The 17,979-nt window shown below is 41.4% G+C and overlaps 1 protein-coding gene across 1 annotated transcript in view; it reads left to right on the top strand.

Moving 5' to 3' along the window:
* Window positions 1–731: 731 nt before the first annotated feature.
* LOC104466712 (tomoregulin-1-like) overlaps window positions 732–17,979 on the top strand; it is a 28,941-nt gene continuing 11,693 nt past the window's right edge. Inside the window, exons 1-4 of the mRNA XM_010080235.1 lie at window positions 732–876; window positions 1,975–2,071; window positions 14,401–14,549; window positions 15,409–15,474. Of these exons, the coding sequence (XP_010078537.1) occupies window positions 732–876; window positions 1,975–2,071; window positions 14,401–14,549; window positions 15,409–15,474 (457 nt within the window). The remainder of the gene's footprint in view (window positions 877–1,974; window positions 2,072–14,400; window positions 14,550–15,408; window positions 15,475–17,979) is intronic.

Here is a 17,979-nt window from a genome sequence, read left to right as displayed (position 1 = left end):
TCACCAGACTGCCACGACTTCTGAAATATAATGGATAGCAGTTTGGCAACTTCATCAGAAGCAAAGCAGTGGAATAAAAGCTGGAAGAATCAACCAAGTACTGAATTAAGGGAGAGGAAAATATTTAATGCTAGTCATTGTGGGTTCATGGAAAACCTGTATTGAGACATGTACCTCTTGTTTTAACTTATTTTTCCAAAAAGGCCATTTGTGCAACAGAACATTTTATGTAAGTGCACCACCTCCAAGCCATAACCTTTCTCAAAGGCAATCTCTCATAGAAGTCTAGGTAACTAGAAGGCACAACATCCACACAGTGCACATCAAATGTGCAAAAATAATGCCCGTTAATGAATCGTTAAATGTTAAGGAATCATTACAAAATCAGTGTGTTTCTAGGGACTGTTCTTGGCCTCGTGATCCCTTCCACTGGTGACCTGGGAGCAAATCAGTACTGATTAGGCCTGGATGACAGAGGACAGGTCACTGGTCTAACAGGATGCAAAAGCAAGCACAATTTTAATGTTTGAGGACAGAGTTATATATAGTGAGTCCAGGATTGACGTGATTTTTCTGGGATGTGAGCCTCTCTCCTCCAGACTGACCACCCTGAAGAGGACTCATTGGGGAATAAGGTGAATGATAAAGTGAATGTGAATAATAATGGTCAGTGCAGAAAAATGGTCAAAAATTAATATGCTTCTTGGGTTTTTAAGTGAAGAATGTCATAGATGGTATTTGGCTTAGATGGCTACTCTTCTGGAGCAGTGTGTCCAGTTCTTGTACCTGTAGCTCTGGAGGGCAGTAGCATGCTGGCGAAGGGCGTAAAGGGTCATAAGAAAAGCAAACGAAGTAGAAATACCATGAATGAAAGCCGTGAGCAGTGCCATTTGTTTAACTTATTCAAACTGGAGATGGTCATTTATTGGCATGGAAAAGTAAAATCTGACACTAAAGGACACTTTAGGATGCCAAACACGGGCATAGGAATGTGGTATCTAGAAAGAAGGAAAAATCAAATAAGATGTACATTTGTAAAGACGAAAGCAAATGACCTCTACTGTGACTTAATAAGAGTGGTGAAAGAATTTCTGCAGTGGGAATTTTGTAATAGGGTTTGATATGTATTAATCTTTGAAAAATGCACAGCGTGCTTTAGACAGAAGTTAGTTTGAGACACTCACCTGCCCTATTCTCCAAGTAAGCCCAGACCCACAGGTAGGAGGGAGAGATTTCCCTTCCCCCAAGATCCAGGAAAATTAGGAAGGACTCTTGTGGATTTCTTTTTCCTGTTTATATTTAAAGAATGCAAATGCAGCTTTTTGATTGGTGGTGTTTGATTAGCGGTTGAGATATTAATTTTACTTTTTTAGGGAAATGTCTTTGCTACCAGTCTATTGTTAAGATGAGTTTTTTTTCTTTTAGTCTTGTACAACTAATTAGAGTACTCTGGAAAATACACCACAGCATATGTGAGATATGAGCACAGTCTAATCCCATCATCAGAAAGAGAAAGGGAAAAAAATGCGAACAGTAACCTTACATAAGGATATCTGTAATTAAAGACTGTCAAAGAAAATAGAATTCAACTCCCCACTACCTAACATTCAAGGCCATTAAAAGGCATGGGATTTACACATGATCCATGCCAATTAAGATTAAATGTGACTGAGACACATGTCAGTGCCAGCTGTATGTCTGGTGGAGTGAGAATAAATACAAATCACTGAAATAAGAGTAAAGGAAGAGTCAAACAATGAAGCATTAGTGTTTTCAGGATGCTTTCTTGTCACTGACACAGTTCTACCAATATCCAATTGCCTGATTTTGAAAAAAGGAAAGCTATTAAGGCTAATAGCTTCAGCATATGATAACTTCATGTTGACAGTATACCTGAATGCAAATGGATTTAGGTAAGCAAAATCAGAGCTTAATAAGTCATGCTTTCTGTTAACAATACCTTGGTTTTTTTAGAGCATGAAGGATCTGGGACAGAAGTTCAGAGAAAACACTCAAAATGTGGAGTTTGCAAATATAGGGCTGAGTGTGATGAAGATGCAGAAAATGTTGGGTAAGTAATAAGTTTTCCTTAACATCAGTGAAGAAAAAGGGGAAAAATGTTAAAAAAATGTATGACTATGTATATGACTCTGTTTGGACTTTGAAGCTTTAGTGCTGTCCAATAATAACATGTTTGACATGTGTCTGTAAAGAACAAACCACCTGCAATTGCAAGGTAAAGAGAGAAACCAACAAAGAGGTAAATTGAAGAATCTTTGTCAAATATTTTTCTAACAAAGGACCTTGATTTGTTTTATCTTGGCAACAAAAAAAAATAAACCCCAAACCAAACTGGAATGAAAAAAAAATACTGATAATTCATCTCTGAGATTTTTTTTTTTTTTCAATGCATTCTGCTTGTCCATAAAGCATTATAGGCAGTTGTTTCCATCAGTGCAAAGCTTGGACCTAAACTTGAAGTTGAACTGGGGGCCTGAGCCAGTTGCTTCTTCCAGACTCACCGTGCCACTTGACCTCTCAGATGCATCCAGGGAAAACTGGTGAAAAATATCAGTTGCTTGTCAGACCTCAAAACAAATGATCAAGAAACAGGAAGATTTTAAAGACAATCCATAATGCAGAAGCAGATGCACCAAATTTCCCTACTCAAGGTGCTTGATGGTTAGAGCATACTCTGTCTGTCCAGGCTCTGTGTGGCTGTCAGAAGGGGCAGAGACATCATGGAGGAAAGGGCACCTTTAGACAGCCCCGTCAGGCATTAAGGTTTGTTGGAAGGTAAAAGAAATCCCGTCTAATTGATGGGGCTTTGTTTTCCCACAGATGTATTCCTGGCAGTGGCTGGCAGTGTGGAAGAATCTCAACTGGAGTCTGGGCTGTTGGTGGGGCCTGGGGACGCAGCTGCAGAGGCAGTGTGTGAGGGTGTTTGAGAGATGTGCAAATGGCGTGGTTTTGTGTACGTGGAGGGAACAGCATCTCAGAATAACAGAGCCTGAACATCAGTAATCAGGGAAGCATCGCTCTCCCTTCTCCTGTCTTCCAGCTGGAATCCATTTCATGTTGAAATATGTCTTAATTGCACAAGATTTTATTATGGGATATCAGCGTGAAGACATCTCAGGCAGTAAAGTGGCTTAACACTAATATTCAAGCTATGTATTCAAGATTAAATCATAGCGTACAAAGGAAACCAAAATGATAATAGTACTCATGCACACTAGCATGATACTTCACATTTCATAAAATGTCATAGTACTGAAGTAACCTTGCTCTTTTGTGGAGAGACAAATGAGCTGTAGCTGGTTTTTATAATACTAATAATTTTCTGCAATATTGCCTTGGTCTGTTTCATTTATGACTGGCAAGAAGGGTATAGATTTGTTTGTTATACACACTGAGATGTGTTCTTGGCTTTGGAAAATAAATCCTGAAGCATTCAACTTCTGTAAAAGCTTGCCTGTTCATTCTGTACTTTTTTTGCTATGTAGTGTCTCTAAGAGAGTTAGGATAAATTTGAGGAGAGTGGAAGATGTATTCCCTGCATTCTACTCACACAAAGTGAAGCCCTGCTCCCTCTGCTTGACAACAGGAGGAGAGAGCTCTTTTGCCTCTAGGATTTCTTTAATTAGTCCTTGTTAAAAAATATGTGGAAACAAAAATTTTTATGTAGAAAATACTCAGAAGTTAGAAAATATTCCTGTGAGGCTTGGTCACAATCTATCAGATAATTTTTTCAATTTTGTCAGTTTTCCAACCTAAATAATTTATTTCCTTTTTTTTTTTTTTTGCCCAGTACCTTTGACCATAGTAATAGGCTTTAGTGATATTCACTGTCTGTTTGAACATAGATTAAATTGGGTTCTGTTAACTCAGATTGCCTTAATAAGGTTAATTTTGACAAGTTACATAGAATGTCACAGCCTTGCTTAATTAGAAGTTAGCAGTTGGCTTCTTTTTTCCCTAAAATCAAAACAATTATTTACCTGCCAGAAACAAGATGGAATTGAAATCTTCTGCTTGGGACACTCTAGTAGAGCACCTCTTAAGAAAGCTTTTTACATCTTATTCTCACTCTTTTTCCTGTTGGTTTTCAGCATATTTTTTAACCTCATAAAATTCTATCATGATATATAAAATTATTGGCAGCACAAATACCTTTCAACAGACTTGTATAAACATTGCTAGGTTCATGAGCCACACTCTAGAGAGGTGTGCTGCTTACTGGGGGCTCGTATTGGAGACATCACCAAGAGACTACCAATCCTTGTAAGGCCCACTGCCTTTCTGCTGCTCTTAAATTATATTTTCCCCTTTGAAAAAGTTACAAATTTTTAGTTCTCATGCTTGGCATTGAAGTTTTATGGCTGTCTCTGATCAAAGCTGCTGCATATGCTTTTACCACACAAGATCACACATAGTCTGAAGAATTCAGGGTTTGCACAGAGTTTTAGATTTGTATCTTCATTTTGTTTGATTTCTCAGAAACATTATCTATCTAAACCAGAAGTGGTTACAATGCATAGTAAACTGAATGCAAAAATATACACATCTTTGTAATTTCCACTGCCTCTGCAAAAATTTTGAATGTTGATTTTAAGTGGACTGATTGAGACAAAGTCTGAGGAGATTGTTGTCATAAGCAGCATGCCATACTCAGAAAACTAATGTTCAACTGTATGCAAATCACTACATTATTTCTTTATATAAATGCAAAAAGGAGTCAGGTTGAGGAAACGTCAGAGAAATATATTTTTCCGTATTTTTTATCTTTTCTCATGCAACTTGTAGGGTGTCTTTTACAACGTTGTAAGCAGGCTATTAAAGAGCAGAAAAGCAGAGAAAATCCCTTGTGGATGCGCCAGTCTTAAGTTACATAAAGGTACTATGCCATGGGGTCCGTATAGGGGTTTTCTGTAGGTTTGTGGTAACAGGATGCAGACAACAGGTTTCCCATGATTTTTTTTCCCCTTTAGTGACAAAACTGAAACACGGGTTGTATATGTCATGGGGAAAGCTGCTACTTGAAACTGATTGGTCAGTACCCCCCTTTCCACCCTGTCCATCAAAATGTCCCTCTGGAAGCATCTTCCTCCACTGTTGAAAAGGCAATGTATTGCGCGTAATGGTGTAAAACATGTAGCAGGGGAGTGAAAAAGGACACCTGAGGCTGATTAATTTTTTGTTTGGGAAACTGGCCAGAAGCCTAAAGACATGGGAATATGAGGGTGGTTGTGTGTTTTCAGCTGGCATTTTTAACTGGAAATAAAGCGGGTTGAGAAGTGGAGATGGAGGTGGCAGCACAACGCTTGGGGCCACCTAGAGCTGATGGGGTAAATCCTGCAGGGCACCAACCCGAACAAATATGGTTTGCTGTTGATATACTGTGGGGTAACCAGGCTGCAGTTTTTTCTTAGCATGCACTGGACTTCTCAGTTCTGCTGATTGTTCATGTGATAGAGATAAACAGATCATCCTATCAGTACATAATCAGAAGATGGGATACTGATAATATTGAAACACTTAAAATAATACAGTATGAATGCAAAACAAATGAAAACAGATGTGCTTATAAAATCATTTTTGTCAGCGTAGCACTTAAATCAACTCTTTTTTCAATGAAAGCAGTGTATAAAAATATTTGTAATACTATTGTGGTTATTAATGAGTCCAAGCAAATTTTTTAAATTCAGATAAGTAACATTCAGTGTATTTTTTCATAAGGCTTCTAAACAACATGATGCCTCTGTTTGCTGAATATGATTGAAAGTGAAATTATTATTTACAGTCTTTTGAGAGCTGAAAAACTTTTCTTTTTTTAATTTTTTTTTTATTTTTTACAATAGCCACCTGCACCACTAGCAAAGAAACTGATAGCATAAACTTGTGATTTTTTTTTATATATATTGTGGTTAGAAAGATGAGCTCTTAAGTATATATATATTTCATCATAAGACTTGAATTTTCAAATGGTCCTGATTTCTGGATGTTTTTTTAAGGCTTCTTACTTTTATATGGTCATTTTTTCCACAAGTTTCTTCTTACCAAAGTTCATGCTTAGAGTAAGGGAGAACATTTTAATACTTCTATATATATACAAATTACATTTAGCTCTTAAGTATATATATATTTCATCATAAGACTTGAATTTTCAAATGGTCCTGATTTCTGGATGTTTTTTTAAGGCTTCTTACTTTTATATGGTCATTTTTTCCACAAGTTTCTTCTTACCAAAGTTCATGCTTAGAGTAAGGGAGAACATTTTAATACTTCTATATATATACAAATTACATTTATAGTAATTAATATATATTTATGCTATTTTAATATTAACATTTGAAATAAAGTGAATCAATTGTAGAATAGGTGTTTCATCATACATTTTTCTTAAAATGTGAAGTATCTTTCCAACATAAAAAGTATTATTGCTTATGGGGAGTTATATCCTCTTCTCCGAACTGTTTTGCATCGTGCGTCTCTTTCCTCTTGCAGGCCAAAGCACTGGTAGATGTCCGAATAAAATAAAATGCCAACATCTAATAAGTGTCAGAAGGAAAGCTGCTTTAAAAGGCACTTTAAAGTACCTTTAGGAAAATAATATCCAGAATGGAATCGTGAGCTGCAGAATAATTTAGGTTGGAAGAGATCCCTAGGGGGTTGTCTGGCCCAGGCTCCCTCCCTGCACTGCAGCCAGGGATGGATCATTCAGGTGGCTCAGAGTCTTCTCCAGGAGAGCTCTGACCATCTCCATGAGGGGAGATTTGACATCTGGGCATCTGTGCAAGGGCTGAGCTGCTCTCACTTTGAGGAATAATTTCCTTGTGTTCAGTCAGAATTTCTTTCACCGCAACTTGCGACTGTTGTCTTTTGCCCTTCTACTGTGCACCTCTGGGAAGAGCCTCCCTCTGAGGTAGTTGGTAACAGCAATCAGTTACCTCCTTAGCCTGCTCTTCTCCAAGCTGGACAAGCCCAGCACCTCCGGCCATTCCTTACACAGGACACATTCCGGCCCTCTACCAATCACAGTGGCTTGCCTCTGGACCCTCTCCAGTTTCTCAAAATATTTGCTGTTACTGGGAGGTCCCAAAGCTGGACAGAGTGCTCCAGATGGGACCTTATGAGTACTGAGTAGAGACAACAGTAATTTCCCTTGCTCTGCTGGTGGCCCCCCTGTGATGCAGGCCCCCAGCCTGCTGCTCCCCTAAGCCCTCAGGTCCTTTTCTGCTGACCTGCTTTTCTGACAGTCCCCCTGCAAGTCTGTCCTGTGATGTGGGGTGTAGGGCTTTCCCTTTGTCTTCAGACTTCAGGAGGTTCCTCCACCTTGTCAAGGCCCCACTTGAGGGGTCATCTTGCCCTCCATCTTATGCTCAGTAGCACCCTTCCTTTCCTTCGGTCCCTAAATGGCTGGGCTAAATTTCATAAATTTTTTCTTCCCCCTTTTTTTTTTTTTTTGCCTTTGATAAGGAAATCATTAACTTAAAAATAGCCTCACTGTAAAAGTTCAAATGTGTCATGTTCTCAGTTTTACCTATATGTTGTTTTTTAACAGGTGAAATACAGAAATGAGACTCTGAGCACATTCAATCTTTTTTTAAGTGTACTGTGCTGTCAGAGATCTGTTTTGACTCATAATGTAGATTTTCAAGGAAGATTGACAACTGATCCCCAAGTAGACCTTTTGAGATTAACATTTTATGAGATTTACTTTGGAAAGAAAATGTGTCTCAGCAACATATAGATTCAACTGTCCTACACATATAGTGTCTTGTTTTCACAGTGGCCAAACCAGAAATTAAGGAGTGTAAGTATTAATACTTAGAAATACCAATATGGACATTTTAAAGTCCTAGTCTCTGCCTTGTCTGTCTGATTTGTCTTCCAGGGCAAGATTTGGTCTGTTTGAAGTACGGCATGATGCTTTATACTTGCCGCTTTTGACCACTTTTTCACTCTTTTACCATAGCCAACCTTTTTTTTTTTTTTTCCCCCCTTTTCAGGTTATGATATCGTATGTAGGTATTCATAAGGTAAGGGTATCTTAATCCTGTGTAAATGCAATACATAGCTTTCTGATCCAGCAGAAAAAAAATCCCAAGTATCTGGGTGTGAAACAAAACACACAAACAATAGAGGAAATCGACCGAAACAAGGGATTTATGACTGTGGTGTGGGATTACTGAATTATGTAAAATTGGGCTACAGGAAATCCTGATATGAGAGGAATAATATAATAGTCTCTTCATTATCTGACTAGTAAGAAATTGAATAGATCCTAGATGGATAATAATGCAGGCCTGTTTTTTTAATGTACATTTTCTAACAATCTTTGAAGAAGTGTATGCTATGTCTTTGAAGGTTTCTGTTAATTGAGGGTGGAGGGAGGGTTAGGTCACTCTTGTAAGAGCAAGCATCATTTCACTGCATATGCTGCTAGAAGCTCACTGCAGTTAGGGACTAAATTTCTGCAGTGGTCAGAGAAAGCGATGCCATGAAATTAAAAAAGAGAGTGAAGGGTTGGTTGGAAAGTAGCTGAAGCTTATGGTATTTAAAGAGTGTTCTTCATTGCTGGGCAGAAGTAAAAGCTGAGAGGGAGTTCAAGCAGGACACACAAAAGCTTGTAGGATCGAAATCTCCTTCTCTTGCCCTTATCTCCCCAGTGCTACAAAGGCATTTTTAAAAAGACACAAAAAAACTAATGAAGATTCAGCTCTAGTCAAATATGTAGAGAAATAACTTTGAAATCCAGGTTTTCTTAGTTCAGATTTCATCTGGGAAGAATTGCATGGAAGGGAAGAAACATCAAATGAAAGGTAATCCTTCATTTGACATAGTTATCTTCTTAACTGCAATTGCAACACCCCTGCTATTTCAATTCACCTAAATTTATTCTATCAAGCATTCACTTCTCCGTCTGTGTGCATTTCACAACTTTGATTTATTCTAGTGTTTCCATTTTACATTGTAAACAGATGTGCCAGTAAATAAGTGAGTAGCTGAGAAAGTTTATTGTTGCTGTCAGCTATGGGGCAGGGGTAGCAAGCAGGACTCTCTGTGAGGCCAGGCCAGAAAAATACATTCCTGAGCAAATCCCAGATGGGCACAAATGCAGCAGCCTGATCCACTGGTTGGAATGCCAGCCTCTCTCAGTAGCCAAGCCCACTCTGCAAATCTGTAAAGCTTTTCCTTTCCTTTTTTTCCTCTCTTTTCTTTGAATCTAACGTGGTTTTTAGGCACGTAGAACTTCCAACAAGCCACATACACCTTGAAGCCTGAAAACCAAAAGGATCCTTGAAATGTGTTCTGGTCTCTGGAGATCTAATTAGTTTACTGATAGCAGCAAGTACTCTTACAGCCTGAGCTCATTTCAAACATGTCACATCATTTTATTAAACACGTTTTCTTTGTTACACCTAGTAGCCCCTAATAAATGAGTTGCACATTCTCATTTCTTATTTATTAAAACCACCTAAATTTTTTGTTTGGTTTAATTATAGCACTTTGTATTTTCCTGAAATTCAAATGCTTTTCTGTTTAACTAATGGTGTTAATGAGCAACATGCATGCAACTTTTAAAAGCACATTGTCACAGCAAGTTGGTGCTTTTTTTCTTAGGATGTCAACTCTCTGATGACAAGTGACAAAATTAGGGAATTTTTCTGCATATCCTAGTACACCAGAAAAACACCTCGATACATCCTGTTGACTTTCCAGGGCTAAGTGAGAGAAAAGATCTGTTGAGGACACTGAGCAGCAACCCTCTCCAGCAAGACATCAACTTGGAGAATTAGCTCCCTGTTTTAGTCCTTTTGGTTAAAACCAATAGGAAAGTTATTGTGAAAAAACTCTTGTGGTACTTTGACTCCTTTTATCCCAGTGTGACTTTTACAACAAGCTGTTATAGCAAAAGCTTGAAGCACTCATTCACTTCTTTCTGGTGTGAAGCATCAAGCACTTTCAAGACATTCTTAGTACATGTTTCTGTTAAATGACTTTTCCTTAAGTGACTAACTAGTTTCTTCTGAAGGCTGTGTTGAGCAGCCACACACTAAACTGAAGGCACCAGCTGTTAGTTTTTCATTATTTTCCTGGGGCACCAAGCAGGATCATGCTTGTCCAACACATACAAAAGCCAATAGCAGAGCGACAGTGGGGTTCAAGCTGTGGAGTCCTCACTCAGCCCCAAGCAATGGTGGCAAAATACCCAATATTAGTCCAGGTCTAAGATTTTGCCGTAGTGTTGACTTGTATTGGGATATGATGATTGATTTCCCCGACATGGCACAGCTTTGGCAAGCCGGAGGAAAGACTGGCACTTTGAAAAAGCAACTTGGAGAACAGAGAAGCCTTTTACTGACAGGGTTTGGGGTTTTTTTGATGCAGACTTTGCTGTGCTTATCCTCACTTTTAGCAAATCAAGATCAGCTTCACACAACAATTTATGCTTGCACTACTGCTGGACTTCAGGCAATTGTTCCTGGAAGTTATTCCAAATAGCAGAAGTAAATAATTGAGAGCAGATCCTTCCTTATTCCCTTGTGGGGTCACAATAAACACACCTGTCAGAGCGGCATTTACCTGAGAGACAGAGCTCAAGCTTCTGCGCTGCCTACCCAGGAGACTTCTCATGTGAGACCCGAGGAGTCTGGCTGGCTGCTTACCTCAGCTGTGGTTGTCCCATATTCACCTTCCTAGTCTGCTTGTGGCATGGCAGCAACTCGGACCTAGGTTTGAACCTCAGGTTTTCCACACTAGAAGCTTGAATACAAGATGTTGTTCTGCAGTTATGTATGACTGACATCATCATATGCTATTGTCTCCTTGAATTTTGTCAGCCATCCAGTGTTTAGGAGGTTCTAGACAGTCAATGTATCACATAAGAAATAAAGTTTCTATATAAATAAGAAATTGAATTTCTATTTCTGAGTAATTTAATTTCATTGTGCACCTACCTGCCTATACCAGAAAACACACATATTCAGCACACCTCTTTTTTATTTCTTCTTCTAATTAGCGATGAAAATGCCTCTTGCTTCTGTTCTTTCCTGTAAGGAATAGAATGAAAATGTTATGTAAAAATCAGTGTTAAAAATATTTAAAGTTGTGATGAATCAAGGCTGTGACCTTGTCTCAACAAATGCAGGATAGTGTTTTAATACATCTTTTAAGTGAGCAGAAGTAAGGTAGAAAATTCTGTTCAAAATACCTTTTCTATATGGATTAAAATCCTAACCTAAACCTTGCTCATATCAGCTTTCCATTGCTTTCTGTTTTATAACATTGTCTTCTGTTGCATAGTATTTCCCTGCTCTCCAATTGTATAGCCTAATATTTTCATGCTGGGGATGTGCTTATGTGGAATTGTACTTTATTGTTTAAAAATTTAAGGTGAAATTGTGTAGTCAAGGGTAAGAAGGTAAGACGCTAAGATGGCAGCACATTCCAGAGAACAAAATTTAGAAATATAATCAAAACCTTTGCATCCCTTTGCCCCTGAAGCTGTTTTCAGACTACTGTCCATCACAGGCTGGTGGCAGAGGGAATCCAGCCTCATGCCAGGGCTGCTGTTCATCAGTCACTTGTGCTGGAAAGTGTCTGTAGCTGCACGGACAAGGTCAGAGAGCTGCAGGTGGCATTGCTTTCATGGACCACTGTATGTGGGTGCAGCGCCAGTGGCAGCTAAGGCAGAAGTGAGAATAAGTGCTTAAAAGGTGGCATATTAGAAATTTTAGAATTCGGTTCTCCTCTCTGTCCCCTCTGCGTGCCCATCTTATGCTTCTCCTGCATATCCCTGCTCCCCCGTCTTGTTCTCAGGTTTTTCCTGCCTCCCCTTCCTGAGCAGCTCTTCATGTTGTCCTCTGCTCTCTTTGTGCTCTCTCCCCAGCATAAGCGAGACTTGTCAGGGAATGAATTACAATATGGGACTTCAATTCTGTGTCCAGTTTCGGTCAACTGTGAAGAAAAACAAAGCCTGTGATGCCTTGCACGGGTTCTTCTGCCTGCAAAACACAGCCGCCATTAAAATTTCTCTCCTTTAGGGCCCCACTTCTAGCTCGTTAACACTGTTTGCTGCATTTTCTCCCATACTTTGTGTGCTGCTTGTATGGTCTGTGGGATGGGTGCAGGTCCATGGGCTGTTCTGGATAGTCTTGGGCTTTGACTTTTGCCTGGTTTTAGGATTCAAACTGTCTGGTGGGGGTGGATTTGTTCCCCTCAGAAGGTTGGATTTTCTGTCATCCCTGCAGTATCAAACTTTTGTCTGGCCTCTGTAGCTATCTGACTTCAGGGTGTAACATATTTTCAGTATTTCACAGCAGGTTCATTTGGGGATCTTGCAATACTTTCCTGAGCTGCTTTTTTGTTTTGGTCTGTGGTGGTGGTCCTGTCCTCTTCCAGGGACTCAGCTGCCAGTTTCGATGCGTTTGATGTGCAGCATCAGAGCGGCAACTTGGTCTCCCATGGTTTTACCTTCCTTCACAAACACCGAACAGTTAAAAACAACTTTCATTTCATGTTTTCTACCTGGAGCAGCACTCCTTGCATTTCACTGCTCCTGTCTCCCAGTTCGGTGCTTCCAGCAGGCCTGACTGTATTTTGGGTCTACCAGCTATGAGTAAGGACAACTTCACTGTGCCCCATGCAGACTCCTGGATGGGTACAGGTTACTAATGTGTGCTCCTGGTTCCATCTCTGCTGCCCAACTGCATCCGCAGAGGCCTTGCTCCCCTCAGAGCATCACACCCCAGCCATGTCCTCACCTTAACTCATTCCCTTTCAGCCCTCAGAACGGCTTCCGGCTTTTATGTTTGAAAAATGAAGCAGAATAGTGTAAATTTTTTTTTAAGTACATAAGTCTGGTTCAACTGTTCATTATCCTGCAGTGTATTTAAATCAGCTGCTTGTACATGCCAGACAGCTCTGCCCAAGCATCTACACCAGTAACTAAACGGGCAGGTGACAGCCAGACGTGCCATTTGGTGTCACGGTCATGTTCAAAGACGTAGCAAATGGCATCAGGCATGTAACTGGGTGCGTGGATGGGGATGAACATTTGAAATGGAACCTTTGAACTCCTGAGCTGTAACCAGCACTGACTGGTTTTAAATTTTGGGTAGTGCCTGGGCTAAACGAGTGTCACATTCTGAATCCTCCAGTTAATAAAGAACCATGAGACAGATTCTAAAGCTGCACTTCTGCAGACAGACGGCTTAGACTGGGAAACCAAGGGTCTGGGCTCTGGAGAGAAGAGGTGTCTTTTGGGCAGGAATCATGGGCCTGGAAGGAGGATGGCACCAGTCCTGGAAGCCGGGGCAGATCCTGGAGATCAGAGAGCAGGTGTGCGTCCCACCAGCTGGACAGGGTCTGTTGGGCTGGTGAGGGCCTCGCTGGAGATCTGCTGTGCTGGCAGCCCACAGGCCCATGGGCGGGAAGGACGTACGTCTGCCAGCTGGTCGGGATCTGTTGTGCCAACAGGGCCTTGCCGGGGATTTGGTGTGCTCCAGCACATCTCAGTATCCAGACTGGCAGTGGGCTGGCATTTCACTGGCTCCCACCCCTGGCTGTCGGCAGCTCTGTCCTGCTCCAAGGACACAAAGCAGCTGAAAGCCCGTTGCAGCCGATCGGTGGGCTTCAGCTGCTTTGTGCTGCCCCAGCACTTAGGGATGTGTCACAAGCTCTCCTCCTGTAGTTTTTTTTCTCTTTTTGTTTTCCTACTTTTAGATGTAAATTTTAAATGATAAAAATAAATTTTTGCGCATTGAAGAGATGGTTAGAGCTACAACTGAGAGCGTTTGTCAGAAAAACAGGGTCAGGAATTCACAACTATCTCCAAACCAAGCATTTGGCAATGCTAAGAAAGTAAACATTTAACATTAGATGTTAAATCTGAACAAAACAAATCATGAAAATATTAGCAGTTTCCAAGCAGTTTCAACTCTAGCCTGTAATGTCACTGTAAGGAAAAAAAAAAAATTTCAAAAGTCACCTTACTTGTCATCAGGAATGACAAAAACCAACAGTTATTATGCAAAATACTCATCTGGTTTTGTTCACACTTGAGAACAGACACCACAAACTGTTATATTAATGTAGTAAATCTTCCTAGCAATGTGTTACCAATTTTCACGTCTTAATCAATGAGATTGATATCATAGCAAAACTACAAGAAACATCAATACATTATTAAAAAGCACACTGAAGCACCTATTCATAGTTTTGTCCATTCTGCTTGGAAGCCTGAGACATCAGTGGATTCTGGATTCTTCATCATCCTCTTGTAACATGCTCTTCTTTCCTGGTGTTAGAGTGTGAACTGGTGTTTAGCTCGACATGACTTAATTATTGTTTGCCTGATGTAAATTTTGTTTTGCTGTGTGTTTCAATTAACAGGTGTGTATGTAATATAGACTGCAGTGGATACAGTTTTAATCCTGTATGTGCTTCTGATGGAAGTTCCTATAACAATCCGTGCTTTGTTAGAGAAGCATCATGTCTGAGGCAAGAGCAGATCGACATCAGGCATCTTGGACACTGCTCAGGTAGGCTTAATTTTGTTTGTCTGGTAAATGTAAAATCTGACATAAGTGGGTTTGGTAGAGCTTTTCCTTTTCCATTTTTGACCAGAAGTTATTGATCCAGTTATCAGTGAACTCCCCGCCTGTATTTTAGAGTTTCCCACGCAGAGCTACGTTTACACTACACACATAGGTGCTGTGTTTACATTACCTTCCTTTGGCTGCTGTTAACCTGGAAAGACAGCAAAAACTCTTAGAAGAATGTAAGCAATAGTCCAATAGGTCTTACAGAAGGATGTGGTAAGGAGAGCAAAAGGAATACCAGTATGTGGGAAACTTTCCCTCGTGCTGCTCTGGGCTGTACAGTGTACTTCCAAGGTGAGTCAAGTTGGGCTCCAATTGCACAAATATTTATCCATTTCCTTTTCCAGTGTTGGAAGAGTCCACTGAAACCCTGTGTCTACTGCCTTACAGTTAGGCTTGTGCATGATTCTTCAGTTTTGGGGTCCTGCAGTTAGGACCTTCTCATGAGAATAACAGCTTTCCATCTCTTTGCCAGTTACATCTAGATCTGTAAGCTGGGAAGCCCTAAAGCCGAAACAATCACCAAAATAACCTGGGCCCATACCATGAAAGTTTTTAGTTCAAAACCTACAGCTTGATGCATGCCATGTGTTGGTCTGGACTCTAGGGCTACCGATTTTGTTGCTGACCAGTTTGCTACCAACCTGGTTGTACGGGAGGAACAATGTGGGAATGTATCCAGTTATACTGCAATTAAAATGATTTTTCGAACAATATTCTGGCTTCTCAATTACATACGTGTAGTGGTCTGGAAATGAGCCTTTCCTGATAACTATCCATGCATGTATTTATCATCTAGAAACAGATGACACAAATGCAGTTGGAAAGAAAGACGATGGCATGCAGTATCGGCCAGAGGTGAAAGGTATCGTGCTGACTTTGTGCTGTTTGGTTTTGGTTTCACAAAATGAGAAAACAGAGCACACAGGTCCCTTCTCATCTGCCTTATAGCTTTGATTTCTGTGACTGAGACAGGCCTGTGAACACCTTATTTCTTAGAGCACGTTGCAAGGCTGGCAAGGTGATGTGCGTGATTTGTGAGTTTTGCTGGCTCTGTTCCTCAAAGATGCCTAGCTGCTCACCACCCTATGCAGCAGTCACAGAATAAGACTCACCCCAAGTGCCGTGCAAATGACTTTACTGGAAGACACTAAACTGTGAAATTCCTGATGAAATGACACAAATCTCCCTCCCATGATCCCATCTTTTCTGTTAACTTCTGAAACAAAATGGCAGATTCTGTATTTGTTAGGTTGTTTGAAAATGTTTTCAGTAAACTAATATGCTGAATCACATTGATTGAAAATGTTTTACCTCTATGAACCTTACTTTATCTTTAACAACCTTAGTATAAATTAAATAAGGCAGAATTTCACTTTCTGCTCAGTTATTTTACGTAGTAGTAGCCTGTGTGTGTTAGATGAATTCTCAGAACAAATATGCTTCTGCATGTCATGTCTCTTGCTCAAAGTGTTGCTGTCCAGGAAAAAACACCTCTGTCTTTCTCAAGTTATTGGCAAAGAGCAGACCTGCACAGGTGTTAACATTTCCTTCTCTTCTCTCACAAATAATAGCACTGTTAGAGTAGAGTAGAATAGAATAGAATACAATAGAACAGAACAGAACATTTCAGTTGGAAGGGACCTACAATGATCATCTCGTCCAACTGCCTGACCACTTCAGGGCTGACCAAAAGCTAAAGGATGTTGTTAAGGCCATTGTCCAAATGCCTTTTAAACACTGACAGGCTTGGGGCATCATCTGCCTCTCTAGGAAGCCTGTTCCAGTGTTTGACCACCCTCTCAGTAAAGAAATGCTTCCTAATGTTCAGTCTAAACCTCCCCTAGCTCAGCTTTGAACCATTCCCACGCATCCTATCACTGGATCCCAGGGAGAAGAGCTCAGCACCTCCCTCTCCACATCCCCTCCTCAGGAAACTGGAGAGAGCAATGAGGCCACCCCTCAGCCTCCTTTTCTCCAAACTAGAAAAACCCAAAGTCCTCCGCTACCCCTTCCAGGACATTCCTTCCAGCCCTTTCACCAGCTTTGCTCCCCTCCTCTGGACATATCCAAAGGCCTTCACATCCTTCTGAAACTGTGGGGCCCAGAACTGGACACAGTACTCAAGGAGAGGCCACACCGATGCTGAATACAGTGGGATGATCACCTCTTTTGACCAGCTGGTTGTGCTGTGTTTGATGCCCCCCAGGGGGCCGTTTGCCCTCTTGGCTGCCAGGGCACTGCTGACTCCTATAGAGCCTGCTGCCGACCAGCACCCCCAGATCCCTTTCTGCAGGGCTGCTCTCCAGCCACTCCTCCTGATTTACACTTGTGTCCAGCTTTATTCCATTCTAGGTGCAGAATCTGGCATTTGGACTTGTTAAATTTAATCCCATTGATCATTGCCCAATGCTCCAATCTATCTCAATCCCTCTGCAAGGCCTCTTGCCCCTCAAGATAGTCGACAGCATCTCCCAGCTTGGTATCATCAACAAACTTGCTAATGGTGCATTCAGCTCGTGCATCTAGATGACTGATAAATATATTGAACAGAACTGTCCCTAGAATTGAACTCCAAGGAACACTGCTGGTGACCAGTCACCAGCCAGATGTAGCCCCATTCACTACAATGCTTTGAGCTTTTGTTGTGGTTTAGAAAGGCCACAGGGACAGTCCTTTGTTAAACACCTGGTGGGCTGAGGCAGGGACAGGGAGGGTTTCACTCACCACTTAGGGTCATGGGCAAGAAACAGACACAACTTAGGAAAACCAAATAAAACAACAAGAAGCAGGATATTGAGAGAGAGAAGCCCCATCTTAAAAAGGCACTTCTCCCCCGCCCCTCCCTTCTTCCCAAAGCCTTGGTCCTGTACCTTCTACCCACCCCCCCAGCGGCACAGGGGGGCGGGGAATGGGGGGTGCAGTCAGTCCACCGCTCCTTCCTCCTCAGGGGAGGGCTCCTCACAGTCTTTCCCGGCTTCAGCGTGGGGTCCCTTCTCATGGGAGAGTCCTTCTCAAACTGCTCTGGTGTGGGTCCTTTTCCACACAGGGCCACAGTCCCCCAGCAACTGCCCGGCTCCTGCATGGGCGTCTCCAAAATTCCAGCGTGGGGTCCTCCACGGCTGCATCTTCTCATGGGCTGCCCCAAGGGACAAATCATGCAGCACCATGAATCTTCACCACGCTTCAGGGGAAAATCCGGGGCTGCTTCCTGTCCTATCGCTCCTGTTCTCTGACCGAGTGTCTGCGTGGCCGTCTCTCTCAAAATCTCGCTTCTCTCTCCGCCTCAGGTCTTCACTGGCTCCCGGGAGAACAGACTCTCGGTGAGCCATGGCGGAGGCTTGGGGTATGGCAGGGGGGGGTGTCGTGA

This window comes from Pterocles gutturalis, unplaced genomic scaffold (genome assembly GCF_000699245.1).
Source record: "Pterocles gutturalis isolate BGI_N339 unplaced genomic scaffold, ASM69924v1 scaffold6634, whole genome shotgun sequence".
Taxonomy (NCBI): Eukaryota; Metazoa; Chordata; class Aves; order Pterocliformes; family Pteroclidae; genus Pterocles; species Pterocles gutturalis.
The sequence above is the reverse complement of the archived record's forward strand: the minus strand, read 5'-3'. Positions and strand labels throughout refer to the sequence as shown.